Below are 23,394 nucleotides of genomic sequence, written 5' to 3'. Positions count from 1 at the left end.
GGGCAGGAAAGGCAGAGCTGGGCTGAAATGAAAGAGTACTTGTATGTGTGGGATGTCAGAGGACGCTGGCCTGAAGCTCTTTAGAGACTTGAGATGTTGTTGGAGCATCAGAGGAGGGTTGTAAGGAGACACTTGAAACGAAAACATGAAACGGGAATACTACAGGAATGTTACTGTTCACATCAACTTAAATATATTAAGGTATTCAAACATGTGGATAAAGTATAACAAGTCTGTGTGGCATCTGTTCATGTACTGTAGAACCTTGGACACCTCGTGTAGTGCTCTTGATTGGTTTAGCATGAAGGCGTCACTGTGCGATAACAGTGATAGCCCAAGTGTTTAATAAGGCTTTTGATCTCACCATAAACTTCACCTGTCGCCACCTTTTATCTCGTCTGCTGTAGACCTTTACATCTTGTGGTCCTGCGGAATGCCGGAGCTTCTGGCCCCCAACAGAGGCCCAGTGTTTATCACATCTCTGTCATCGAAGGGAGAGAGAAAGAGAGAGCAGGAGAAGGAGGAGGGGTTTGGTGGGGGCTGCTCAACTGCGACAGCAACTCCGCGGTGGTTTTAGCCTGTGAGTCATCGCTAGAGGGTTTAACTCTTCCGATGCCAAGTTGAGAACGTGCAGCGATGTTGTTTTTCATGACCAAAGTTGCTTTTTTTAGAACCTCTCGTTACAAAGAGGGATTTGGCGTTGGCACGTTTAGTTTTACATCTCATAAAACTGGCACCTAAGAGTTGGTTTCACTTCAGTCAAATCAGCTCTCCTGTACATGCAAAGTTAACATTTTCATTGTTTCCACAGCTGAATCTAACAAACGGCTTTATTTCTTTTTGTTTTTCCCAAGCAGCAGCTCCAAACATCCTTCCTGTCAGTATCTTCTACACAGCGCTGCTGTGCAACAGACAGCGTCCAAGGCTATTTTTAAACGCAGCTATTAGTATGCCATATCATAAACCTGAATCATTTATATGGATTTTTAGGGCCGGTTATTGCGTGTGCTGTGTGATGACGCGGTGGTCAGGTGTTGCCTCATATAACCAGGGGAGCTGTCCGAGTGCTGAAAACAGAAGAGAACAGCACCGCTACTGAGGAGATGTCATACACCCTTACTGCTGTCTGAGCTTTACTGCCAAAGGTAAACCACGATTTCTTTTTTATTTATTTGATTCAGTTTTTTTATTCTGATTCGCATCTAGACGGGTAAAATTGAAAGACAGTCTTTTTTCTATTTTTTAAATCACAGCTTCTCGCAGATTTCGACACGTTCCGTTAGAACGAATGAAATAGAAAGAAAACTATATCCTTCTACAGTCGGGCATTACAGTGAGTTGTAGTAACGGAGGATTGTTTTTAGTTAATGTGGATGCTGACGGGAGGAAATCAGATTTTTTTAAGACGTCAATAACCAGACGGGGAGTGACTCATCCAGCGATGTGAATGTTTCTCCACACGCACACCGACACATCGTTCAGTTTGCGAAGCGTAACTCCCCGACAGGCGCACAAACCCCAGATCAAAACAGAATTGTTTACGATCGTGCTCGTTGCTTCCTGATAAGCTTTTAGTTAAGATAACCGAAGAGAGGGAAATAATCTATGATCTTTTCCCCCTCCCAGCTGCTTCACCATCATTGTCCTCTCTCTTGTTTTCCAGGTAATAATTTGCCTATAATGCTGCATTTTCACCACAAGTTGCCCGCGGGGGGAGCCGTGGTCCTGCTCGCCTTCCTCCTTCATGGATGCGCCGTGCAGGCTGCGTCTCTCCCCCGTCACTACAGGCTCCGAGGAGGGGAGAGTGAGGGGCAGCCGGCTGCGTATCCACCCAGCGCCGACATGATGAAAGCCCTGGAGTACATTGAAAACCTGAAGCAGCAACGAAACGGGGGCCAGCCTGAACCCGTGGATTACGACGAAGTGGAGAAGTTCAGGGTCCTGCTTCAGCTCGCCTCGCAGCAGGACGAAGGTCCCGGGGATCACCAGCCTTCCCAGGGCATGCAGAGGCAGGACATTACCGCTGAGCAGCTGATGAAAGCTCTGCTCAGGTCCCTCCAGGATCAGACCGGGAAGGACGCAAAGCTTAGCCCCCCAACGCCGCCGAGAAATGACCGCCGAGCTCACAGGCACCGCACCAAAGATACTGAAATGCCTGAGGGCGCACCAGTAGATTACGGTAACTTCCCCAGACCCCACAAGAAGTACCCACTGATGTTTGAGGACGAGGAAAATACTGACGCTTCCAAGCGGGCCACCGAGGACCTGGATGAGCAGTACACACCCCAGAGCCTCGCCAATTTGCGGTCCATCTTTGATGAGCTCGGGAGGATGCCCACAATCGGTGGGCAGAAGAGAGACGGGGACGACGGGGAGGAAGAAGAGGACCGACTCAGCCTGAGAAACCAGGCCTATGAGGATGTGGCCGGAGGCGAGGAGTGGGTCCCCATGGAGGAGAGGGAAGAGGCGGAGGAGATGGTCAACGGGAGCCATGAAGAAATGGACAGGGCGCTCAGTGACCAGGAGGAATCACAGAGGGAGGAGATGCAACGCCGGGCCAGCCAGAACCAAGAGGAGGCTGATGATGACACTAAGCTCGTAGATTACTACCTGCTGAAAGTCCTGGAGATGAGTGACCAGACGCAGAAGAGGGATAGGACCGGTGAGCAGAAAAAGAGACTGATCCGTCCCTCTATCGTGGATCCTCGGACCGTGAAGGAGTTGCTGGAGCTTTCCCTGAAGCTGCACGTCCCTCCACAAGACCTTATCGATATGCTGCTCACCGAGGAGCTCCGAAAGCTCCACCGCGATCCACAAGCCGCGGCTCGTTACACGAATGCTGGCCAAACCCCCAAGATAAGGTACTTCAGCCGCAGACTGCCGCTGAAAAGCAAGACTATCCCTGATGATATGGACAGAGAGGACTTTTTAGACATCATCGGGGTAGAGACAATCAGTAACGAGTACCCCGTGGTGCAGAGACCCATGAAGACCTCTCAGCCCTCAGACAGAATGCCTGCTGCGTCCAACCCTGCTGCAAATTCAGGTCCAGTTAAAATCCCCCCTCCCTCCGGACGTAGGGAGAACCTGTTTCTCTCCGAGCTCAACAAAATGCCCCTGAAGCGTGAGGCTGACAGTGACGACGACGACGGCGGTGATGTGGAAGACGAGGTGACAACATACCTGGCGGCAAAAATTCTCACAGAGTACCCCAACACCATCACCAAGCGGGACACCCAGGCGCAGCTGAAGGCGCAGTTCCCGTACGAGCTGTACGAGCGCGCAATGGACTACTTGGGGCAAGTGGACAATGAGAAAAGGCCACTAGTCAAGAGGGAAACCGAGGAGGCCACAGAGGAGAACGTAAAGCCCACAGAAATGCAGGGGAAAGAAAAGATAACGGCTAAAACCTCGGCCCCTCAAACCGTAAACGAAGAGGAGCAGCACCGTGAAAAAACAGTGGCCGGGATGTAGCCAGATGTCCTGCCAGACGCACGAAATTATGAATTTAGTATATATACTGTCTGAAAAATAAAGTTTGGTGGACGTGATCTAGTTTACAAATTTCTATTATATGAACTATAGCCGGTATGACTAATATCTCCCTAACGAAAATGAACTACAGCACTCTTACAAATCAAAAAAAAAATAGTCCCTACTTGCTGCAAGAACCTTATATTATTATTAATATATAGTTATACAAGAGATTTTAGGTTCCTCCCTTAGGTTGCGAACCTCTTACCAATCTCAAATTGCCAGTTAATAAAGAAAAAGAAAAAAAGAATAAATTTAACAACCAAACCCAAGTTATTAAAGATTTGTGATGTTGTTGAAGGTTTGTTTACATTAAATGTGTTTGTAAACAGCACTATATTTTCAACTGTAATCAAATGAGTAACGGTGAAGATGCTTATTTTTCATCCATGTCAAAACTATTCAATTACATATGTGAATATTCATGTAAATTATTCAGTATGATGCTGACCGGGAATTTAAAAACACAAGTACACGGCGTATTTGGAGTACTATTGGAATATTATAGGAATTTTTCATTAGGGCAGTGTGCTGGCCTCAGAGCGAGTGTTGTTGTGACTCGTGATATATTCAGGGTTAGTGGATTTAATGTTGTTATTACAGATAATTATTTCCAAGTCTCAATATCAGAACGTCGCCTGCCTTCCAGCCCCTTTCATACTGCGAAGCTCTGTATTGTTGGCCTAACAGTGATTGTGCTATGTATGCTCATTTTTAAACCATTTTTGTACATGTTCAACAATGTGTGATCAATCACAGATGAATAAAGCATCAGCGGTATTATTTTTCCTCTTTCTGAGTTGTGTTGCCTTATTAAACAAATATAAATGTTGCATATAAAAGGAAGCCAAAGCAGCATGTGCATTATTTTGGGGGGGGCGGGGATGGCGGGATACAGCGACATACATATGAGTATTCATTCAAATTAAACATTCTGCACCAAGATAACAAGTCACTACTCAAAGCAAATTGCTTATCAAAAACATTTTATTTGTAACATCAGAAAATGCACATCAAATGTATACATTTAAAAAAAAGAAAAAGCAATCACACCCACACTAGCATAGCAAGTGCCCTTTCTAAAAGACTAACAGTCAAACACACGTTGTATGTCTTGCACATTAAAAACAGCAGGTAATCATTGGTATCAGTGTTATATCAAAACGAGTTCTGTGCTGTAAGTAACTCCGTAAGTTGCTGAGTGATTGGCACACACACAAAAAATATATATATCAATCAGAGACTTCTCAGACAGACTCCAAACATTAATTTCTGACATATTAATACATGATAAATACAGGAAATTTGGAAATCGGAACATCACTTCCTGATCATGATTTTTTTTCCTTTAAATACCCACCATCTTGTTATTACTTCAAATTTAATAACTGCAATTGACATCGAAAAACCCCTCCCAACCCATATCCTCCACACAGAAACGCACCCATACAAACTCTCCTTTCACTTGAATGCATTACTGTTAATGTATATTAGAGTCGCCACAAAAGACATGATGCACAAAGCTATGATTTAGGCAGACATTCAAGTAAAGCCAGATTTTTCTCTTCTGAAAACGTTCAGTAGAATCGAAGTTCGCTCGATTTTCAGGTTCAGAAAAGTATGTGACTGCTATATAGCACATCTTGCTCCCGTCTTCTTCTTTGCTGTTAGTTCATGTCCTTTTGTCCCCCACCCCCACAAGCTAAAATGCAGGTTTGCTCATGTACTCCTCCAATGTCTAAGGAAAAAAAATAGAAAAGAAAGCACAAGGGATGAAAAAAAAAACCAATCAGGTTCCCAGACTCCAAAAAGTGCAGTGTAATACAAAATCATAACCACAGTCACACATCTACACATCACCTGTTACAAAGTGCTGAGCACAGCAATGCACTAACATAAGCGGAACATCTAACCTTTCTGTCCATATTCAAGGTCATCCAAACAGCTCCACCTCATACCACTCACTGATGTCATCCTGAAGCGATAATGGTCAAAATGAATGGGAGACTAAACTGCATCACTCTAGATAAAAAGTGTTAATCACCCTGACTCAGGAGCACCGAACAACACACCCAGCTACGCACAGAGCCACGAGCCTACAGGGAGAGCAGGAAGCATCAGCCAAACGCTAACATTTAAAGAAAATCTGTCTCACGCTAACACCCAGACAGAGAGAGAGAGACATAAGGGGTAAGAAAAACAGCAAAACACAGACCTATAAAACAAAGAGGGAGCAGCCACTACTATCCACATGCCTTTTAGTTATGAGGAAGACAAAGGCACAACAGGGATCACCACATTTGATTGGATTCTACAATGCACCGACTACTTCGCACGCACACACACATCACGTTCCCATGTCAGAGCCTCACACAATACTCGTGTTGCTTAAAGTAAACAGTAAGCACTAATTTCAGGTATCTGGGCCTTTCAAAATACCCCACAACCATGATTTAAATAAATAAACAAACTTTGGAATACATTTGAAAACATGGCAACATTGCTTTAAAAGGAGACACTACAAGTGAAGTCTGTTAAATACAATGTATCACCATTAACCTTCTCCTGTTGAGCACTTACATTAAGTATAGTTTTTTGGTATTGCAACTTTTTAACTGAACACTGAAGAGAGCTGATACAGATTTATTCCAGCCTGTCATTCTGTAAGGTTCGCTGTATGTAAGTGCTACTGGAATGGGGATTTCTGAGGAAAACAGCATTTCAGTGTCTGTTTTACTAATAAGAATTAACCAACAGATAAACCGTGAAACTTCCTGAAACTTCCTTAAACATGCACTAATTTGCACAGTGGACAAAATGCATATTTAAGACATTTTATTTACATTAGTCTGAACAAAATAATAATAATAATAATAATAATAATAAAAAAAATCCAAATAGGCCAGAATCTCAAAAATCAACCAGTGCATGAAGAAAACACGCCTATGCCTGCAGTGTCTCGCTTTATACACTGAGCCACGCAACAGATGTTACGTGCTCACACCACAGGTGCAAGTCACAGTGTTTTACTAAGTGCATTTGTGCGTGCATATCAGTGAATCTCACCTCCTGTAACATGTCTGAGGCTTCAATGGAGCGATTCACAATCTGTTTAGAGGTTTCCTGGATCTCGCCTCCCATTAGAAACTCATCCAGGATAAAATAGGCCTTCTCAAAGTTAAAGATAATGTCCAGCTCACACACCTGAGAGGATGATGCAGTTATTAAATTAGAGAAACTACAGAGCAGAACATATTCTTAGATCCAATCTTTGCAGCCTAGTTGAGCAGCAATGTTATTGATTTTTAGCAACACTTTACTTCAGACTACAGCTGCATAACAAATATGAGAAGGTGAAATACATTGCCAAAGTATTTGTCTAGCAGCTCCACGTAGCGATGAATGATCTCCAGGGCTAGCAGCTCATTTTCCTGGCTCTCTACTCCCAAACAGAAATACAGGCTTGCATACCTGAGGAGAATCAGACACAGATGATTAACAGTGGCATTGTGGGGACCAACACCTATTGGAGAAGTGTCAATAAACACGTGAAGCAATCTTACCGCTTATAAACAATCTTTAGGTCTTTCCACTGCATGAAGTTGCAGGAGCGGGGTTGCCGTGCCAGCACCATGGTGGTCATGTCCCTGATGATCTTCTTCTTCTCACGTTCCGACATGGACGTGAACCACTTCTGCAGACGCAGCTTCCCCTGGCGACTGAAGAGCAGCATGAAGCGCATCTAACGACACAAGAGGGCATTGTCAGAGGGGAAATCCTGGCCCGTGTCGAGGCAGCAATGATGACTCACACAAACAAACAGAAATCCACATCAAGTTAATCCCGAGAAACTTTATTAAGCAGCCGGCGCTGCGCCCACACCAACACACACAGTCACAATCAGGACTGCACAAGTGGCTGTGCTGCTGGCACGGTTCATTAGCGAGTAACTTGACTGACCAAACACGAGGGGGAAATAAAGGGCTTGACAGGGAGTAATAGTGAAGGTCACTGACAACTGAGGAAGTGGCAGTTTAAGTGAGCCAGCGAGTCCAGCTTTCGGATGTTTGGATAACGTGTTTCCGAGCACCGGTCAGGTTTGAGTACATATCAAAACAGACATTAGTCTCCTTCATCCCCACCCCCACTCTGTCGGGACCACACTGCCATGCCGTTTCCTCTCATTGTTAAAGTTAGGCTTCAAGAATAAATATTACTTTGTCTTCAGGCTTTATGGAGCATTTTTCTCCCAATCAGAAGCGAGAACATGCAAGGCTCTCTGAAATATCATCCTGATTTTAGGTTTCATTTAAAGAAAAAACAAAAACAAAAATCAGACTCGACTTTAAGAGTACCAGGTTTTTGCTTGCAAGAAAAAAAACAAAAGAGGAAAAACAGGGGGTTGTCTCAGTAGTGAGGTCTGTCAATTATTTTCTACCATTCAGGTCACCAGTGAGGCTGTAATGCCTAAACCCTGATGTGCAACAAAGAGCACACTTAAAAGCCAGTGGACACCACTGCAGTCATAAAGTAGTATGTGTAGTATGACACAATTGGCGTGTCCTGCACAACATTTATGATCCAGCCTGTTTATGTGTCATTCAAATGAGCAGCTGAGTTCAAATATCTGAGAAACCCATTAACTAAAGACGGAAAAAAAAAAACAATACACGGTTATACAATGTATAAAGAAGAAACATATTCTTCTATTATAGCCATTCAGGCCAACAAAATGAAGACATACCAGTTCTTCCACTACTAGAAATGAACAATACAGAAGGAGATAACATTATTAGACTGAGTGATAGTCAAGCATTAATCACCAGAGATACAGGAAGACTTGATTGTTTAAGTCTACACACCTGTAGGTCATTTACAGGTGTGTACACCCCTTAAGAACTCACAGGCAAATTAATATGTAAAGCATTAAACAGCCAGCAGGGCAACGCTCGACGAGAAGTCACAAAACCTGTTTTCTTACAGAATAGACCGACTGGTAGAGCACACACCTTACTTCCGAGTTTTATTAAAAGTAGGATACAGACAATAAAAACTCAAAGTGGAAACCAAGTAGACTCTCATCAGGCCTGAATCGGAAAACAAACCTGACCCAGTGTAGCAGGAAGTGCTGTTAGAGGCGCAGTTTCTAGCTTTAGCTACCTGTCAGCGACAGCAGGTGCAACAGGTGAACAGTCGGGGTATTTTTCGCCTACAGTCAAGCGCACAAAACAAACACATTCGCCAGAAACTTACCATTTTCAACACCAGACCGAGGAGCTACAAAACACCGCGAAAATATTTAAAAACGAAGTACTTTAACCCTCACAAAGGGTCAAACTGCCCGGATGGACACATATCTATCCTCCGTGAAGTGAGTACAGGGTGAAACTTGGCTAACTCCGCCCACAATGCCGCTGGGCAGTGACGCGTCATCGGTACTCACAACCATCGTGGATTGGTTATCCTGGGCTTGTATTTCCAGGGATCCGCCCAACCAGGAGCGCCCTTTAAAAAAAACAAAAAAATCTGCCACGTGACTGTGGGACCCACGTTAATGAATGAACTGATAACTGGCGTCGCTTGACTGCTGTCAGGGTGTGTGTTTAAATGTTATTCCCGGTCAGAGTCGGCAGAAAGCAGCAAGCGCGTCCCTCTCCTCCCGCCTCATGTGATTATAATCTGTCACACAGCTGCTTGAACAAGGACTGGAAAACTTGATGCACTTTGTTTGGGATTGTTCCTCATTTGAAATCATGTCTCTGTACCGAAATGCCATCTGGTTTTTGAATGGAATCCAGCAATATACAAGGTCAGTAGGATATCATTTTGGTGTTGATCTGCTGTGTGTAGGGATGCTGTCAAAAGATGCCTGGTAAATATCAATCTTTTTACTTGGTATTGTTTTGTTCTGTCTCTCTTTTTTTAAAACTAAAATTAAGATTTCTGCCCTGTGACATGCATTTCATGTTGTTTATTCAACCCTAAAAGCTGCTCCGCAGAGCCATATCAAAGGTCTGATCACTGTGTGGCACAATCATCACACAAACTGCCCTTTATGTACAGTTACAATAGTTCTATTGACAGCTCGTGTGTCTTGAGGATGACAGTCTCATCGTCTCATCATCTCAACAACAATGCAGGCTGTCAATCACAAGCCGCCTTTTGAGAAATGATCAGTCCTCGCCTTGAAGCATTACCTTTATTACATGTTTTCTGCACGCCCGTAGGAAGGGATACGAGGTGGCATCTAAAGAGTTTGATCCCCGGGACCTGGATGTGTCGGTGGTGGGGAGGTCATTTATGATTACTGGAGCCAACAGTGGAATTGGAAAAGCAACAGCCGTGGCTATAGCCAAGAAAGGTACACGCCGGAGGGTTGTGTTATCTGTCAAACATCACCACATAATGATAGCAAATAAAACCTGATGCTTTGTCTCCAGGTGGCACGGTCCACATGGTTTGTAGGAACAAAGATAAAGCAGAAGAAGCCAAAGAAGACATTGTTACTAAATCTGGGAACACGGTGAGAATATTGACTTTGAATACAGAAAGTAAAAAGCAAATAAAAAATCCCCTGATTTATGAGAAACAAAGTGATGCCTAATCTTCATATTCTAGGAAGTATACATCCATACTGTGGACATGTCCCAGTCATGCAAAGTCTGGGAGTTTGCAGAGGCCTTCAAGAAGCAGTATCCATCACTGAATGGTTTGGCATGTATCACCTTTATTCTTTATTACAATAAATAGATTTCATATCCTCTTTCCTAAGCTAACTGTGTTAATGGTTTAGACTAAGTTGTGTGATTGGACTTTTCTCTGCTTTGGCAGATAAACAATGCAGGGTGTATGGTGCACAAGAGAGAGCTGAACACTGAAGGGCTGGAGAAGAACTTTGCCACCAACACTATGGGTGAGATTTTCTTCTGATGGTCAGACTGTTGTCTTGCATAACAATTTTTCAATTTTTTAATTTCCTTTTTCAGGGGTGTATATTCTCACACAGACTCTTATACCACTTTTACAGAAGAGCCGGGATCCAAGAGTGGTATGATTACACGCATAAGTGCACACAAACAAAGTGTTCATCTGTATAGTACAGACAGCATAATGCCACTCTTGTCCACGTTGTAGTGGGTCATGGTGTTGTAAGCACACTGATGTATTTATTCCCCCTCCTGCCTATTAGATCACTGTGTCCTCAGGAGGCATGCTGGTACAGAAACTCGAGGTCGATGACTTGCAGTCGGCAAAGGGCTACTTTGATGCCGTTATGGTCTACGCACAGAACAAGGTAAGACAGGAAGGTGTGGTCCAGAGTTTTTAAAAATTAAGTTTGAATCTGCTTTACATTGCACAATACCATGTCTGACTGGTTATATAGGTCATTTAAAGTAATGGAGAAGACTGACGTAAGATGTAAAGAGGCCACATTGTGTTGTTCCTTTTCAGAGACAGCAGGTGGTGCTGACAGAACAGTGGGCCAAAGCCAATCCTGTCATTCACTTTTCTGTCATGCATCCAGGCTGGGTAGATACACCAGGTACACTCATTTGAGCAACAGTTGCAGTTTTTCTTGAACTGTATCTTAATTAGTCTTTCTCCTTTCTCAAAAACCACAAATACAATTAACAGCTAGATCTATTTTCTCCTTGTTTCCAGCCGTTTCTACATCAATGCCTCAGTTCCACCGGATGATGGAGGACAGGCTGCGTACTGTAGAACAAGGAGCCGACACAGTCGTGTGGTTGGCTTTGTCCAGGGTGGCTTCCAGAACACGCAGCGGGCAGTTCTTTCAAGGTAAACAACACGAAATGTGACGGGCTCCACCATATTTTCTGTTAACCTTCTCAGGTCAACTCAAGCATCGTCATCGTCTGGCGCCACCAGTTCTGACAGCTTACATGTGTTGCAGATCGGAAGCCTGTTCCCACCCACCTCCCTCTGGCTTGGACTCACAGTTCGGCTGAGGAGATTCAGAGTTTCATGACTCAATTGGAGAATCTATCCAAAGATTTTCAGTTGCAAGCTGACGCAGATCCCGCTGGACCTTGTAGACCACAGTTTGTCTAGTTTGTCTGCTACGTCATAACCATATGACCAGCTACTGGAAAAGGTGTCGTCGATTCTTAACAAGCCTCCTGTCTACAGCAACAGTTGCATGTTTATGAAATTGCGTTGTGTAGTGTCACAAAATATTGATTAAAGACGAAATAACTGACTCATGTCTTGTATATTTACATTACAAAAACAGATTTCTGACTCGTGCTTTATATTTGGAAATTTGCACAAATGTCAACAGTGCTTAAATCTCAGATGTGCAGTTGATGTTTGATAAAATAGGAAAAAAATGGCTTTTCTGCACCTGATTGCTCAGTCTCCTTTATGGCGCCACATTGTTACATATTTGCACAATATTACGGCAGTATAAACCCAACCTAACAGATGGAATGTGGGGGGGAAAAAAAAACCCCATTATTATCTCAAATTCAGATAACTGAACCATGACCAAGCGTGCTGGGAAGGAAACACTTTCTTCTATATAAACACCAGATGACAGCGTTGTGTCCATTGGGAGAAAAGACTGTACTTGTGTTCTTGCAGAGCAGCGAGATAAACTAGATGTTTTCATCCTCAACTGTCTGGGTGTGGATTTAAATGCTATTTCCACAAAGGGTCAGCAGAGAGCAGTAAACGCTCCCTCTCAGCCCGCTTCCTTTCATACTGATCCGTCACAGCTGGTTGACAAACACCAGTAAATTAGTGGACTTTTTGCAATTGCTTGCTTGAAAAACTCCAGCATTTCATAATCGTTATTTTGTAAGAATCCACATTTTCCTTTTTTTTTTTTCCTTTTTTTAAATAATTTTATTTTTATACAGTATTGAGCCAAAAAAATAAGTGGTGCATTCACATTTTTCCCAAGGGATTCTTTTCAAGTTTGAGCTCTACAAGGGTAAAACAGTGAAAAGCTTGAAGCTGGATCCATCCATGTTAAAACTCTCAGGGAACAGGAAGTTTGGTCAGATTTAAAAATCATCTAGAAGATTTCGATGGATTCTTTTTTCCTGTAGTAAGATTTTTATTCCCCATTTATGTTTTTACTGTATTTTTTTGGAAGGGGCGATGAGTCGGGTTCCCAGTGTCTGTCTCTAAAAGAAACTTCCAGTCCATGCGTAACAACAGTCCAAAGAAAAACAACTACCCCTCCCCCTCCCTCCAGTCCAGTCTCTTCCTCGTCTCCTTCACAGTTCATCTTCTACGCAACGTAGGTGTACACTTTACGGTCCTCTGGTGTCCTCGCCAAGTATTCTCTTTCTATAAGTCCCTCTATCCGCTTTTTGATTACCACAGGGCTCGGAAGAAAACGTGCCCGGAGCTGCTGAGTGACCTGAACAAACACACACAAAAAAAAGAAGAACAGAAAGTAACAGCATTAAAATTGTTGTTCATTATTTGAAAAATGAAAATGGATTCTGTAAAATGGACGAGTTCCTTACCTCTGCAACCAGGACATTGTGTTGCATCTTCTTCCTCGACTTCATGATTCGGACAATGGCTGCCTCAATCTCGTGCTTCCTGTCGTCATCCACTTTCTGCCGAGTCTCTTTCCTTTCAGGGTCTGATTCACCTTGTTTAGCAGCAACTGGAAAAATTGGATACAGGAACTGTATTACAGAAAGGAAGTGTCCTAACTCCACTTCAAAGAATGCTATGGTTACACAGCCACCATGTAACAGTAAGTATTTCAGAACAGAAGCCTTTACTTATGCATAGCCCTAAATAAAAAAAAAATTTTTTAAAAATTAAAAATAAAAATTAAATTATTGTGTTTTTATTTTGAGTTAAAAAGCTGTATGATATTCTACTTGTGGTACTGAATCAGTCAGTATTAGATAATATAAGTACTAATATGAAATACTATTATATTTTTAAAAAGCACAGCGGTGATGACCCATATATCCTGGAGTGTCAGCCGAGACGGACAGAAAGGGTCCTGGAAAAGACACAAGACATCAGCGAGCTCTGGTGCATTACACACAGCCTTTGCTCACCTGTCTGAATTTTGACTCTGTGCAGTCTCGAGGTAAACTGATCGTTGACTGTAAACACGTGTCCATTTTCTATCTCCTTGGACTTGGGCTCCTTAGTGAGAATTCGCTGTGTGGGTTTCCCACATGCTAAAGACTGTAATGCTCGCACCAACTCTCGCTCTGGAATATCTGTCTCCTGCTGAATCTCCTGTAGAAAAAAAAAAGAAATTGGCTTTAAGTCAAAAACTGTGACACCAATATGTACAAAAACACACATATATAAAGACATTAAGTCATATAATGGTAGAGTGCAGCCATTTAAAAAGTGTGTTCCCACCTCAAAAGTGCACTTTTCTCTGTTGTTGAAGAGCATGAGGATGGTCATCTGGAAGGTGGAGACCTGTAGTATGTGCTTGCGGGTGTTAGACCCTGTCACCTGGGCACCTCCCATACCCAACTCTGAACCATCCTCCTGCACATGGAGAAGGTTTAAAAAAAAAAAACATGTTTTGCTGCTTAACAGAAAGATTATGAAAATCCTCAATGATACTGATTTAATCACAATAAGATGCATTTTAATTTCAATACTAAAGCAGTTTTGAAATGCAGAATCTACCTTTTTAACAGCTCCATAGAAAGTTGCGTTTAGGTCAGCTCCTCCCATGTGATGTTGTAATGTGAGCTGTCTACCACTGTGCTTAGCTAGGTAAAATCTGGTAAATAAAAACAAAGGCGGTGAAAACCAATAAATTAAAAGTACACTGAGATCTTCTTTGTATTGCAAAACATATGAAGAAAGAGGATTACCGTCTGAAGACTTCAAAGGCGTGTCTGGGAGCAGGGGGGATGGTGCATTTAGGTGTTGCAGACTGTGTGGGCCAGTAGCCAGTAGTTAGGACTCTTACTGTGAGGTCCACACCACTTAAAGATGCCTGGAACACGTACATGAAAAGCAGATAACATGACTACACACCCATTACAGCTTCAATGCAGAATATCTGGTATCAGACAGAGTAAGAGAGCGAGACAGAGAGAGATGGTACTCAACAAATCCTGAATAAAGAAAAAAAAAAATCCATGGGAGAATTTGGCCCCAAAAGAGACAATCAACAGCTAAATTAATGACCCTATGAGCCAATCATGTTGTTTGACTAATGCATATACACAGTAAAGCCTCCACTGTGTAGTTTAAGGCATGTCTACTATTGTATACCAAGTAAAGATGTGGGTCAGTGTACTTATCTTTCTGAGATTACTGTATTCATGAAGTAAATTAGCATTTGATATGTTCAAATGTTCCTTTGGGGTGAGGCAGAGACGATCACATCAGCACTCTGGACTCGAGTAGAACTTTGACTTCTAATCTAAATGTGCTTTGTGACCACGAGTTAATGCTCTCTAGTCATGCTTTAAAACAGGACTTCTAAATAATAACCTAAACAATGACTTCTTCTTTTTAAATTTATTGTGAGACATGACACCAAACATCACAAAGTGTGGAGATAAGGCACTGACAGAACATATTTCAAAATAAAGTGTGTGCCTAAGTTGAACATGCAAGGATGTGCTGTGTAGCTGTATGAATGTGCAATGCGTGGGTGTATGAGGCTCTATATCTGAAATCCTGCTGTGCTATCATAGAGTTCGTCAGCTGTGCTGGGTTTTTCTGTGTGCCTTGTTTTTCTGACTGACTTACTGATGTAGTTTGTATGTGTTGCCTGAACTCATCCATAGTAGTGTTGGAGATGCTCATGTCTCTGAACATCCCTTCCAGTTTTGAGGTGAACTGACAGCCGCACTCTGTCTGTAAACAGAAAGAGATGAAGAAAATGACGTGAACCCTCTGACAAAGATTTAGACAGGTGAAGAGAGGAAGCACGAGATAAATGATATGAGAATGTACAAGTCCCGTGCATAAATTTATATACAAAACTACTACTTTTTAAATGGTTTTTACCTTGAGCTTAGAGATCATGTTCTTTTCTGAGTCGTCTGAGACACTCTTGTTACTGAGCAGCCGGCGACCCAAATGCTGCTTGTAGTACCTTTCAAAAACATCCTTCTCCTGCATAAACCGGAACAACACCATGGCCTTGTCAAGAATCGACTCCACTTCCTGTTCCGTCAACTATTTAAACAAGAAAAGGGCAGAAACAAGATAAAAAGTAGAAGTCAACTGCTAACAGAAAACTCTAAATGACTTCCAGATCTACTCAAGGTTTCTGAAGAAGCCACTCACCCCTTTGACTCCCTTCTTGAGCTTGTCATCAATAAAGAGTGAAAGGTACTCTGGAGAGCGGGAGTTGAGGTTCAGGAAATACTCAAAGTCTCCAGCTATAGTTTGTTTGAAGAGTCTGTCGTTGTTGAAGGCCTCGAGGAGGAACCGATCAAATCGTGTTTTCAGGTCTAGCAAACCCTGTTCAAACGGTGGTAACAAAGAAGTTATGTAATCCAGCACGATACAAGTCTCTCTTGGTACTTTAAGCATGATTAACCTGATATTTAAATCTTCTAATGCTACACTTTTTTCAGATACCAGAGGCATACCTGAATGTAGTCAACGGGGTTCTTGCCCTCTCCCTCTTCTGACACCAGAGCTTTGCCTTGCTCTCTCAAGTAAGAGCTCATACACTCGCACATTGTTTTCAGGCCATTTGGCACACGACTAAACAGCTTGTACATGCATGCCAGGTCTGAGAGTGAGACGTGAAGTAAAAAACAATGAGAAAGGAAATTCTTTGCTGTTTTTTAAAAAAAAAAAATTATTTCTGAATTACGTGCACAGAAAAGTCATGAATGATTTAATGCTTTTACCTTCCGTCTTGCCATTCTTAAGCATATGGACCAAGCCAGAGTTCTCCATCTCCACAATGGTCTTCATGTGTTTTGAAATTAGCTCCCTTTCCACTACTTTGACAATGGGTTCTTCTGTGGACTTGTCCAGGCAATGCATAACTCGCTCAATCTCTTCATTGATTCTGGCCTCTACCTTCTTTATGTAGACACTGGCACAGTTTTCTGCTAAGAACTTTTGGCTTTCCATCTGAAACAAGCACATATTATGTGTTGTTATAGAAATTATTTAGAATAGCAACAAAAAGATGGAGTAAAAAGTGCATAGCACAGACTCACCTGGAAGAATTCTGCTGACATATCTAAGAAAGGACCCTCAAAGTCCTCCTCGTATACAGACCTGCCATCCAGGCCTAGAATCATCAGCATCTGGCAGGCATTTCTGATAGCTCCCCTGCAATGAATTGTAGAGCATTCGAAATAAGGCCAGGAAACTAGCCCATCACTCAATTTTGTACTTGAACAAATTTTCAGTTCTGCAGTAAAGGTGTTCTAAAGACCAAGAAGTGAAGCACTATTCTTTCACACCTGTCTACAACCTCTCCCTTTCTTTCCCGTGCAATCATGTCCAGTAAGGTCTGTCGGAGGTGATCCCGAATGCAGCCGTAGCGCACCACCTGGTCTCTGAATATGATGAGGCCAAGGTTGTAGACATTTTCCACATTGTTTTGCTGAACATAGACCCTGTCCTAGAAGACATGAGAACAGAAGATGCAGTTTTCTATGAAAATATGTACTATGATAAACTATGGTATGAAAAAAGGGATGGATTTGCTGTACTGCGATTATACAAATACATAGTAGCATATGTAAATTTACAAAGTAAGAAGTGGCTTCCAATAAGGTAGGTTATCAGCCTTCAGTAGATTAAAACAAACAAAAAAAACCCCACTGTCTGGGCTAAAGAAAGAGGACAGTACAGAACTAAAGAACTCCAGGACAGCTGTGTAGTCTCTGTACTGACGGTGCCATTGTTTACCCTACTGTTTTCTAAGGAGCTTGGAAAGAAAAGCGTCTGGACTTCTTTGAGTTGCTTGAAGACGTTTCACCTCTCATACGAGAAGCTTCTTCAGTTCTAAGGTCAAATGGTGGAGAGTCCCAGATTTAAACCCAGTGGGAGTTTCCCCCCAAAGAGGGACAACGGACCCCCTGATGATTCTCTACCTAATCACATGAGCCAAGGTGTGAAAGCGGGTGTGAGTCACAATCAGCCAGGGTTTCGGGTGAGCTCATTGTGAAACCTGGCCCCACCCTATCATGTGATTTCCTGAGGTCAGATGACCCAGGATGTGAGTAGGTGTTAAGGCGTCTGGGAAGGGATCGCAAAACTGGATTATAGATGGCAGACAGTTGGTGTCGTAAACCACCGCCTCTGTTTAAAGATAGTCGCTCACAGTGGACGTAAATGACTTCTTTCACTCCTCTTTCAAACCATCTGAGGAGTGAAAGAAGCCGTTTACGTCTACTGTTAACACAAATGACCATCCCTTAAATATCACAAAATTATTTCCATGTGCAAAAACACCAAACAACAGTTACAAATGCTCTATGAAATCTTAAAGATCTTTTACAATTACTGATGTCCAGCTTCAGAACTTTTTACATGAGGAGTATGACTAAAACACAAAAGCATACCTACCATGTACATGAGGATGTCTCTGATCATGACCATGGCAGTCTGGTGGTCATTCCAGGCCTGATTCAGTGTTTGCAGAAAATTATTATTTAAGGAGTTTAGGACATCTTCCCGTACCTGAAGATATAAATAGTCAAATAAAGTCATCTCAACATCTGGTGTGGTATTATGAATAATTGTCTTCTTTTCAGATCGATTCTCATCATTGTCTAAAATACTTTGAAACTGATGAAAGTTTCTTTACCTTGTTGATGAGGTGCTCAGTGACCACCTCCCTCAGGCCTGTGTACAGCTTCTCCCCATGTTTGTGGAGCACCATTGTGTAGGCGTTCCTGTACAGCTCCTCAAAGCTCAGTCCACTGTTGTTTTTCCTCTGAATCTCCTGGATAGCATTCTTTAGAAGGTCCCAGATGTTGTTCACATATTTCTCATCCATTGTCATCTGTGAGAGACAAATATTAAATTCAGATACTTTGATTAATGCCGTTTTTGTTTACAATGAAAAAGGATTAGTCTTTCCAAAGCAGGTCTATCTGATGTATCTCATGTCTTTTGTATACTCTTGCATATGGTCAGTAACTGTTTTGTAAAAATATAAAGACATAACTTTTTTTTCTCCCTTCTGTTGGAAATTAGTGTAGGAATGTTGAAAGCCACATCTCTGAACCTGAATATTATGCCAAAAACAAGCAAGGGTGGCTTGTTTAACAGGTTACCAAACGCCCTGCTTTCTGCTTCATAAAAAAAAAAAAAAACTTTTTTCTTAATTTATGACAAACAATTAAACTCTCTAAATCAAGAAATAAGGCCACTGAGTCATACCATTTGAAAACAACTGTACCTATAAAAGAGGTAGGTAAGTAGGAAGTAGATGTGAATTCTCTCAGCAGAAATCTTAACCTGATTTCAGTGGAGAACAAGAGCCAAGCTGTTCAATCTGCTAGAAATGTTTTCTCAATTTTTTTCCTTCTATAAATACCGTTTTTTCTGACAGTTGCATATTACTGGGACTGTAAATGGCGTGGTAAAACTTTTATCTCTTAAGGGAGTCTATTATGCATTTTGAAAAGGTGTTTAGGACCATCATCCATATCTTGATTGTGTGTTCATTAAACAATGGACCATTTCATTTTTTTCTCTTTTTTGGCCAAATATACCTCGCTAGCTACTGACAAAATCATTCTTATTTTTGCTTCATCATCTGTTTTGGGTTTTTCTTTTTCTAAACTGTCCTAAATGTATCAGGCTTGATCAGATGCTTATATGCAAACGTCTAAGTGTGAATTTGTGGTAGGGGTGGCTGTGATGGGTTGGCCAACATCAACACCATAACCTGTTCAAGTTATTTTGACCATGTTTACTTTAGCACCTTGTTGGGATGAAGTTGCGCTAGCTCTCCAGCTAACTCTGCATGACAATGTGTGTTGATATCCTCCGCGGGCGGAAGCAAAAGCATAGCGTGAATAAATAGCAACAAACAACCCTGCTTATCGTTACCATAGCGCACTGATACCTGCAGACTGACTTAGCAAATGTCAAGACAGCTAACACGGCCAGGCCCGCTACTTAGCTAGCAATCTTCTCACTGAAGTTTCAATTAATGCTAACATAAGCTCATGACAAATGACGGTGACATTTACAAACCAATAAGCCAGCTAGCATTAATTAAACTGCACGATAATACGCCCAAGGTAACTGCTGAGATTGAAGCAGTTTTCGCTTGAGTGACATTTTTTTTCTTCGATTGAGCAACTAGTTAGCAGGCAATTACTAGCATAAAGACCTGTCATCCCCTGACTCGTCTCATAGTTTCGGCTCATTTTACAAAGCTCATACAGTTTTCAGTACTCACAGGAAAGGCTCGTATCCTCATCTTGGTGTCCTTCTTGGGGCCGCTTTTTAGGTTGGACATGATTAGTTGCAACGACTATCCTTTCTAAGTTGACTTAAAGACTACATGAAAGGCAGCTGCTAATTTGCTTTCAGCGCCCGGAAAGCGACAGAGAAACTCGGTGACCTCCCCTGTGGGAATTAGGTCGCCCTGTGTGTCTGTTGTGTTGTTGTCAGTCGTTCTCCTCAGTGGTTTTGGCTAGTGTTAGCTTGTATGCAGTGATGGCGGACGGCTGTTCTCCACTGCGCAATCCGAAATCTCGCGAGAGGAGAAAAGTCACTAACAGGTGCATTCCACAGGTTGGAAGTTAGCGGTTCTTTTTTTTTTTTTTTTTGAATAAGCTTTATTGACAAAGCACAAAATATAGATCCAAATTACAAAAACACAGTGTCCGGGGTTTGGTAAAAACTAAAACAGAGCAGTCTAGTAAAGAATCACATAACATTGAACAGGGAACATAGGTTTATGGTTTTGACAGCGTTTACATTTTGGGAATGTTGTATGGTTCTAACATATTGTTTGGTTTCATTTAAAAAGCACTGAAAGGATGGTTTTGCGTTAGAAATTTTCAATTTATGTATATGAAATTTAGCCAGTAATATCAGTAAATTAATAAATTAAAATTTGCCCTGTCCGTGGGGTACTTAAAGAAACCAAACAGTATTTTCTCATAACAAAGAGAGAACTCAGAAAAGATAAAAGAAACAACAAAAACACAAGCATAAGTTAGACGAGATAATCCCTACGCTTTCATGAGTAAAACTCTCCCTTTACTGGATAAATCCCACTGCAGCTAAGCATTTAGCTTGTGTTTTATCCAAAATTGGAGTGAAATTATGGGAGAACCTGGTGGATTGATTTTTATTAATGATGATACCAAGGTAAGTGACAGACTCTTTCACTGGGATGCCAGCAACAGATAGACTGGTACAATTTCTAAGGGCAAGCAGTTCACATTTGCCAATGTTTAAGTGGAGTCCTGAAGCTAAAGTAAAGGCATTAATTGTGTTAATAGCTATCTGCACCTGTGAAGCATGTTTTAAAAAGAGAGTTTGTTTTGCTGCAGATGAGCCATACTCTCTTAAATATGAGGCGGCTTCAAATTCGAAGAGTTCCAAATTTTGACAGAGATGACTGATTAGGGCTTTATCCCAGAAACGTTTCATTAATGACAAAATATCTTCAATCACTTTTTCATGTTTTAGAAGGGAATTATTAAGTTTCTAGTAGCAGCTCCTACAAGTTTGGGCAGCATTAGGATTGAGAAAGACTTGAAGTGATACTGCTTTGTGGTCCGTGAGTGGAGTTGGCATTATATTGACTATAACATTATTTCTAAGTAATCAGAGACTAACCAGAAGTCAATACGGGATTTAGAAGAGTTGGATTTGTTACTCCATGTAAATAGTCTGGCTTTAGGGTTTTTAAATTCTCCAAATGTCTATTAAATGAAATTTTTTGCATAAATGTATTTAAACAACAGGACAGAGTTATTTGAGCTAGGTGGCCATCTGTCTAGTGAAGGATCTGGAGGAATGTTAACATCGCCGAGTTAGATGTCGAGTACTTTTCTGGAGATGTCTTCTTGCTTTTGCTCAGGGACACCTGAGAGCCTGAGGTTCCATCTCCGATGGTATCTTTCATCTTCGTTGACTTTCAGTTCTACTTGAGACAATCTGCTGCTGTTTTTCTTACAAGTAGCTTTAACTGTTTTGGTGACATTCTTCAAAGATTCTACTTCCAAGAACATGAAGCCAATAGACTTCTTCATGGCCTCGATGTTAACAGGCTCGCTAGCTTCAATCTAAATACAATATAGCATGTCCTGACTGCGGGGTTTTGGAAACAAATTAAAACGTACAGCTCTGCTATCACTTCCAGCATGAATGAAGACAGAGAACTAAACAGCAGTGACGTTTGTAGGGTTACTGAAGTTGGGCTAGCTGGTATATAATGATGTGCTAAGTGACCGCTAGCGACACAGCTATGTTAGCATAATATAAACAAGCTAACTTTTTTCCCACTCGATAAAAGTTAACGTGAGTGTTCTCGGTGGTCAGGAACAAATGTAATCGCATGGCAGGAAGCTGTAAAAGGACCAAACTTCAGCCAGGAGAACAACTGAGATAATCCATCCACAATACGAGGTTAGTCATTCATATACTGCTGCATGGGCTGGGCTGTAGTTACATCCTAAGGTTTTAAAAACTGAGCTTAAATAAATGATTACCGGTAATAAAAGCCGAGGGAGGTCAACGGTGATCACTGACTGTTTTAGGAGCTTTTTGAGATCAAATAGAAGAAAACACATAACATTAAACATGTTAACAACACTAAAGCCATATTAAACGCAGACTACTTTAGACCCGGAAGTAGGATTCGTCGCGTCATCACTGAACAACCGGATTCTTGCTGACCATAGCCTCCAGATTATCCAGAGCGCTCATTAATTAAAGTAGCAATGTTGTTTTGCACATCAGCAAGAGTTATATCACCTTTGTGTTTTTTACCATCGGGTCTGGCTGGAATATCGGGGTCTGAAACCAGCAGTGGCATCAGTTCAGGACTTTTGCTGCAGTTGTAGTCATGTTCGGCAGCCACGGCATTCTTGGGAGTGGTTTTTGAGCCAGCTACACATGTATTTCTTTCCATTTCCTTGGTTGCTCATTTCGTTAGACTTTTACTTTTCATAGGTGTTTCTTTTTCCTTCCTTTTACTACCCTGAGTTGTTGGAAATATCTGAGCTATCGCTTTGCAAGGAAGCTAGGGTCACGAAAAAGTTATTTGAAGTATGGTTCAGGAAACCGTTACTTAGAAGTACAGCATACGTGTACTGAAGGAACAGTCAGTAGGATAACTCACTTGTAATTCAGAGTAAAAACTCAGGCTGAAAGGGAAGTGAAACTGCAAAATCCTGCTAAGCCGCGGAGAACAGCGTCTACCTCGGTCGCCATCTTGGCTCCGTTAGCGATTCATGTCTTACATACCTTGATGGTTACATCGGCAATAATAATTAGACAATAAATAAGTGAAGTATTAAGTAAAGTATTTTATCAACCGTTTCATCTTAAAGTAAAACACAAGAAAGAACAATGTATAGAAAAAATATTCAATTACCTTTTGAATCCTTTATAGTACCCTCAACTTTATCACTTTATTCATCTCTCACTGCCATTTGTAAACGAGGACATAGGTTGCTAGGAGATAGATATTGGAATTTTGTGAAATATATTGTAGTTTGACTCATGGGGGGGGGGGGCTTACTGGGCTTAAGCCCGGGTCAGACTGTAATTTGTTTCATAGTTAGATGCCTGGCTGACAACTGTATAAAACAAAAACTGCACACAGTATTCGAAGCACATAGCGCACAGTCGTAAATTCCCCCTAATTTTGGTATGATCCGAGCTCGGACACTAGCCGACTGAGCACAGCATTTAGGCAGGTGA

General features: G+C 41.8%; 4 protein-coding genes across 8 annotated transcripts; 2 read left to right on the top strand and 2 right to left on the bottom strand.

The window, feature by feature from the left end:
- Positions 1-1,045: 1,045 nt before the first annotated feature.
- Positions 1,046-4,326, top strand: scg2b (secretogranin II b). Its single transcript, XM_005721264.1, has 2 exons — positions 1,046-1,145; positions 1,664-4,326. The coding sequence occupies exon 2, from the start codon at positions 1,681-1,683 to the stop codon at positions 3,472-3,474; it is 1,794 nt and encodes a 597-aa protein (XP_005721321.1). The 5' UTR covers positions 1,046-1,145; positions 1,664-1,680; the 3' UTR covers positions 3,475-4,326.
- A 545-nt stretch (positions 4,327-4,871) lies between these two features.
- ap1s3b (adaptor related protein complex 1 subunit sigma 3b) lies at positions 4,872-8,983 on the bottom strand. 2 transcript variants are annotated; one of them, XM_005721255.2, is made up of 5 exons: positions 8,788-8,983; positions 7,098-7,276; positions 6,897-7,005; positions 6,601-6,738; positions 4,872-5,272 (listed from the first exon to the last, which is right to left on the bottom strand). In XM_005721255.2, exons 1-5 carry the CDS (start codon positions 8,788-8,790, stop codon positions 5,237-5,239), a joined length of 465 nt encoding a protein of 154 aa, XP_005721312.1. In that variant the 5' UTR covers positions 8,791-8,983; the 3' UTR covers positions 4,872-5,236. The 2 variants fall into 2 exon arrangements, with proteins under 2 accessions (XP_005721312.1, XP_005721313.1); XM_005721256.1 differs by lacking the exon at positions 8,788-8,983 and adding an exon at positions 8,279-8,349.
- An 82-nt stretch (positions 8,984-9,065) lies between these two features.
- Positions 9,066-11,774, top strand: dhrs12lb (dehydrogenase/reductase (SDR family) member 12-like b). Its single transcript, XM_005721257.2, has 10 exons — positions 9,066-9,343; positions 9,762-9,895; positions 9,975-10,057; positions 10,153-10,248; positions 10,366-10,447; positions 10,521-10,582; positions 10,724-10,828; positions 10,987-11,077; positions 11,197-11,334; positions 11,450-11,774. Exons 1-10 carry the CDS (start codon positions 9,252-9,254, stop codon positions 11,605-11,607), a joined length of 1,041 nt encoding a protein of 346 aa, XP_005721314.1. The 5' UTR covers positions 9,066-9,251; the 3' UTR covers positions 11,608-11,774.
- A 403-nt stretch (positions 11,775-12,177) lies between these two features.
- Positions 12,178-23,140, bottom strand: LOC102194569 (cullin-3-like). 4 transcript variants are annotated; one of them, XM_005721261.1, is made up of 16 exons: positions 23,066-23,140; positions 18,302-18,499; positions 18,061-18,174; positions 16,950-17,110; positions 16,701-16,815; positions 16,383-16,611; positions 16,116-16,261; positions 15,808-15,984; positions 15,526-15,696; positions 15,265-15,372; positions 14,376-14,500; positions 14,185-14,281; positions 13,906-14,040; positions 13,590-13,776; positions 13,035-13,180; positions 12,178-12,925 (listed from the first exon to the last, which is right to left on the bottom strand). In XM_005721261.1, exons 2-16 carry the CDS (start codon positions 18,497-18,499, stop codon positions 12,794-12,796), a joined length of 2,241 nt encoding a protein of 746 aa, XP_005721318.1. In that variant the 5' UTR covers positions 23,066-23,140; the 3' UTR covers positions 12,178-12,793. The 4 variants fall into 4 exon arrangements, with proteins under 4 accessions (XP_005721318.1, XP_005721319.1, XP_005721317.1 ...); XM_005721262.1 differs by lacking the exon at positions 23,066-23,140 and adding an exon at positions 22,811-22,926; XM_005721260.2 differs by lacking the exon at positions 23,066-23,140 and adding an exon at positions 22,444-22,627.
- Positions 23,141-23,394: the final 254 nt, after the last annotated feature.

The sequence above is a fragment of the Pundamilia nyererei genome, unplaced genomic scaffold (assembly GCF_000239375.1).
Source record: "Pundamilia nyererei isolate P.nyererei 1_Seehausen unplaced genomic scaffold, PunNye1.0 scaffold00004, whole genome shotgun sequence".
Classification (NCBI taxonomy): domain Eukaryota; kingdom Metazoa; phylum Chordata; class Actinopteri; order Cichliformes; family Cichlidae; genus Pundamilia; species Pundamilia nyererei.
Note: the sequence above shows the minus strand (reverse complement) of the source record. Positions and strands in the feature narration are given on the sequence as shown.

Coding starts and splice junctions, on each gene's coding strand:
- LOC102194569 (XM_005721259.1), bottom strand. CDS start 19,969: ATGTCCAACCTAAAAAGCGGCCCCAAGAAGGACACCAAGATGAGGATA. Junction 18,500..19,909: donor TGAGGATACGAGCCTTTCCT/GTGAGTACTGAA, acceptor TGTCTCTCACAG/ATGACAATGGATGAGAAATA. Junction 16,816..16,949: donor AAGGGAGAGGTTGTAGACAG/GTGTGAAAGAAT, acceptor AATTCATTGCAG/GGGAGCTATCAGAAATGCCT.
- scg2b (XM_005721264.1), top strand. CDS start 1,681: ATGCTGCATTTTCACCACAAGTTGCCCGCGGGGGGAGCCGTGGTCCTG.
- dhrs12lb (XM_005721257.2), top strand. CDS start 9,252: ATGCACTTTGTTTGGGATTGTTCCTCATTTGAAATCATGTCTCTGTAC. Junction 10,249..10,365: donor ATCCATCACTGAATGGTTTG/GCATGTATCACC, acceptor CTGCTTTGGCAG/ATAAACAATGCAGGGTGTAT. Junction 10,829..10,986: donor TGGTCTACGCACAGAACAAG/GTAAGACAGGAA, acceptor GTTCCTTTTCAG/AGACAGCAGGTGGTGCTGAC.
- ap1s3b (XM_005721255.2), bottom strand. Junction 6,739..6,896: donor TAGACAAATACTTTGGCAAT/GTATTTCACCTT, acceptor TCATCCTCTCAG/GTGTGTGAGCTGGACATTAT. Junction 5,273..6,600: donor CCTCAGACATGTTACAGGAG/GTGAGATTCACT, acceptor TTTTTTCCTTAG/ACATTGGAGGAGTACATGAG.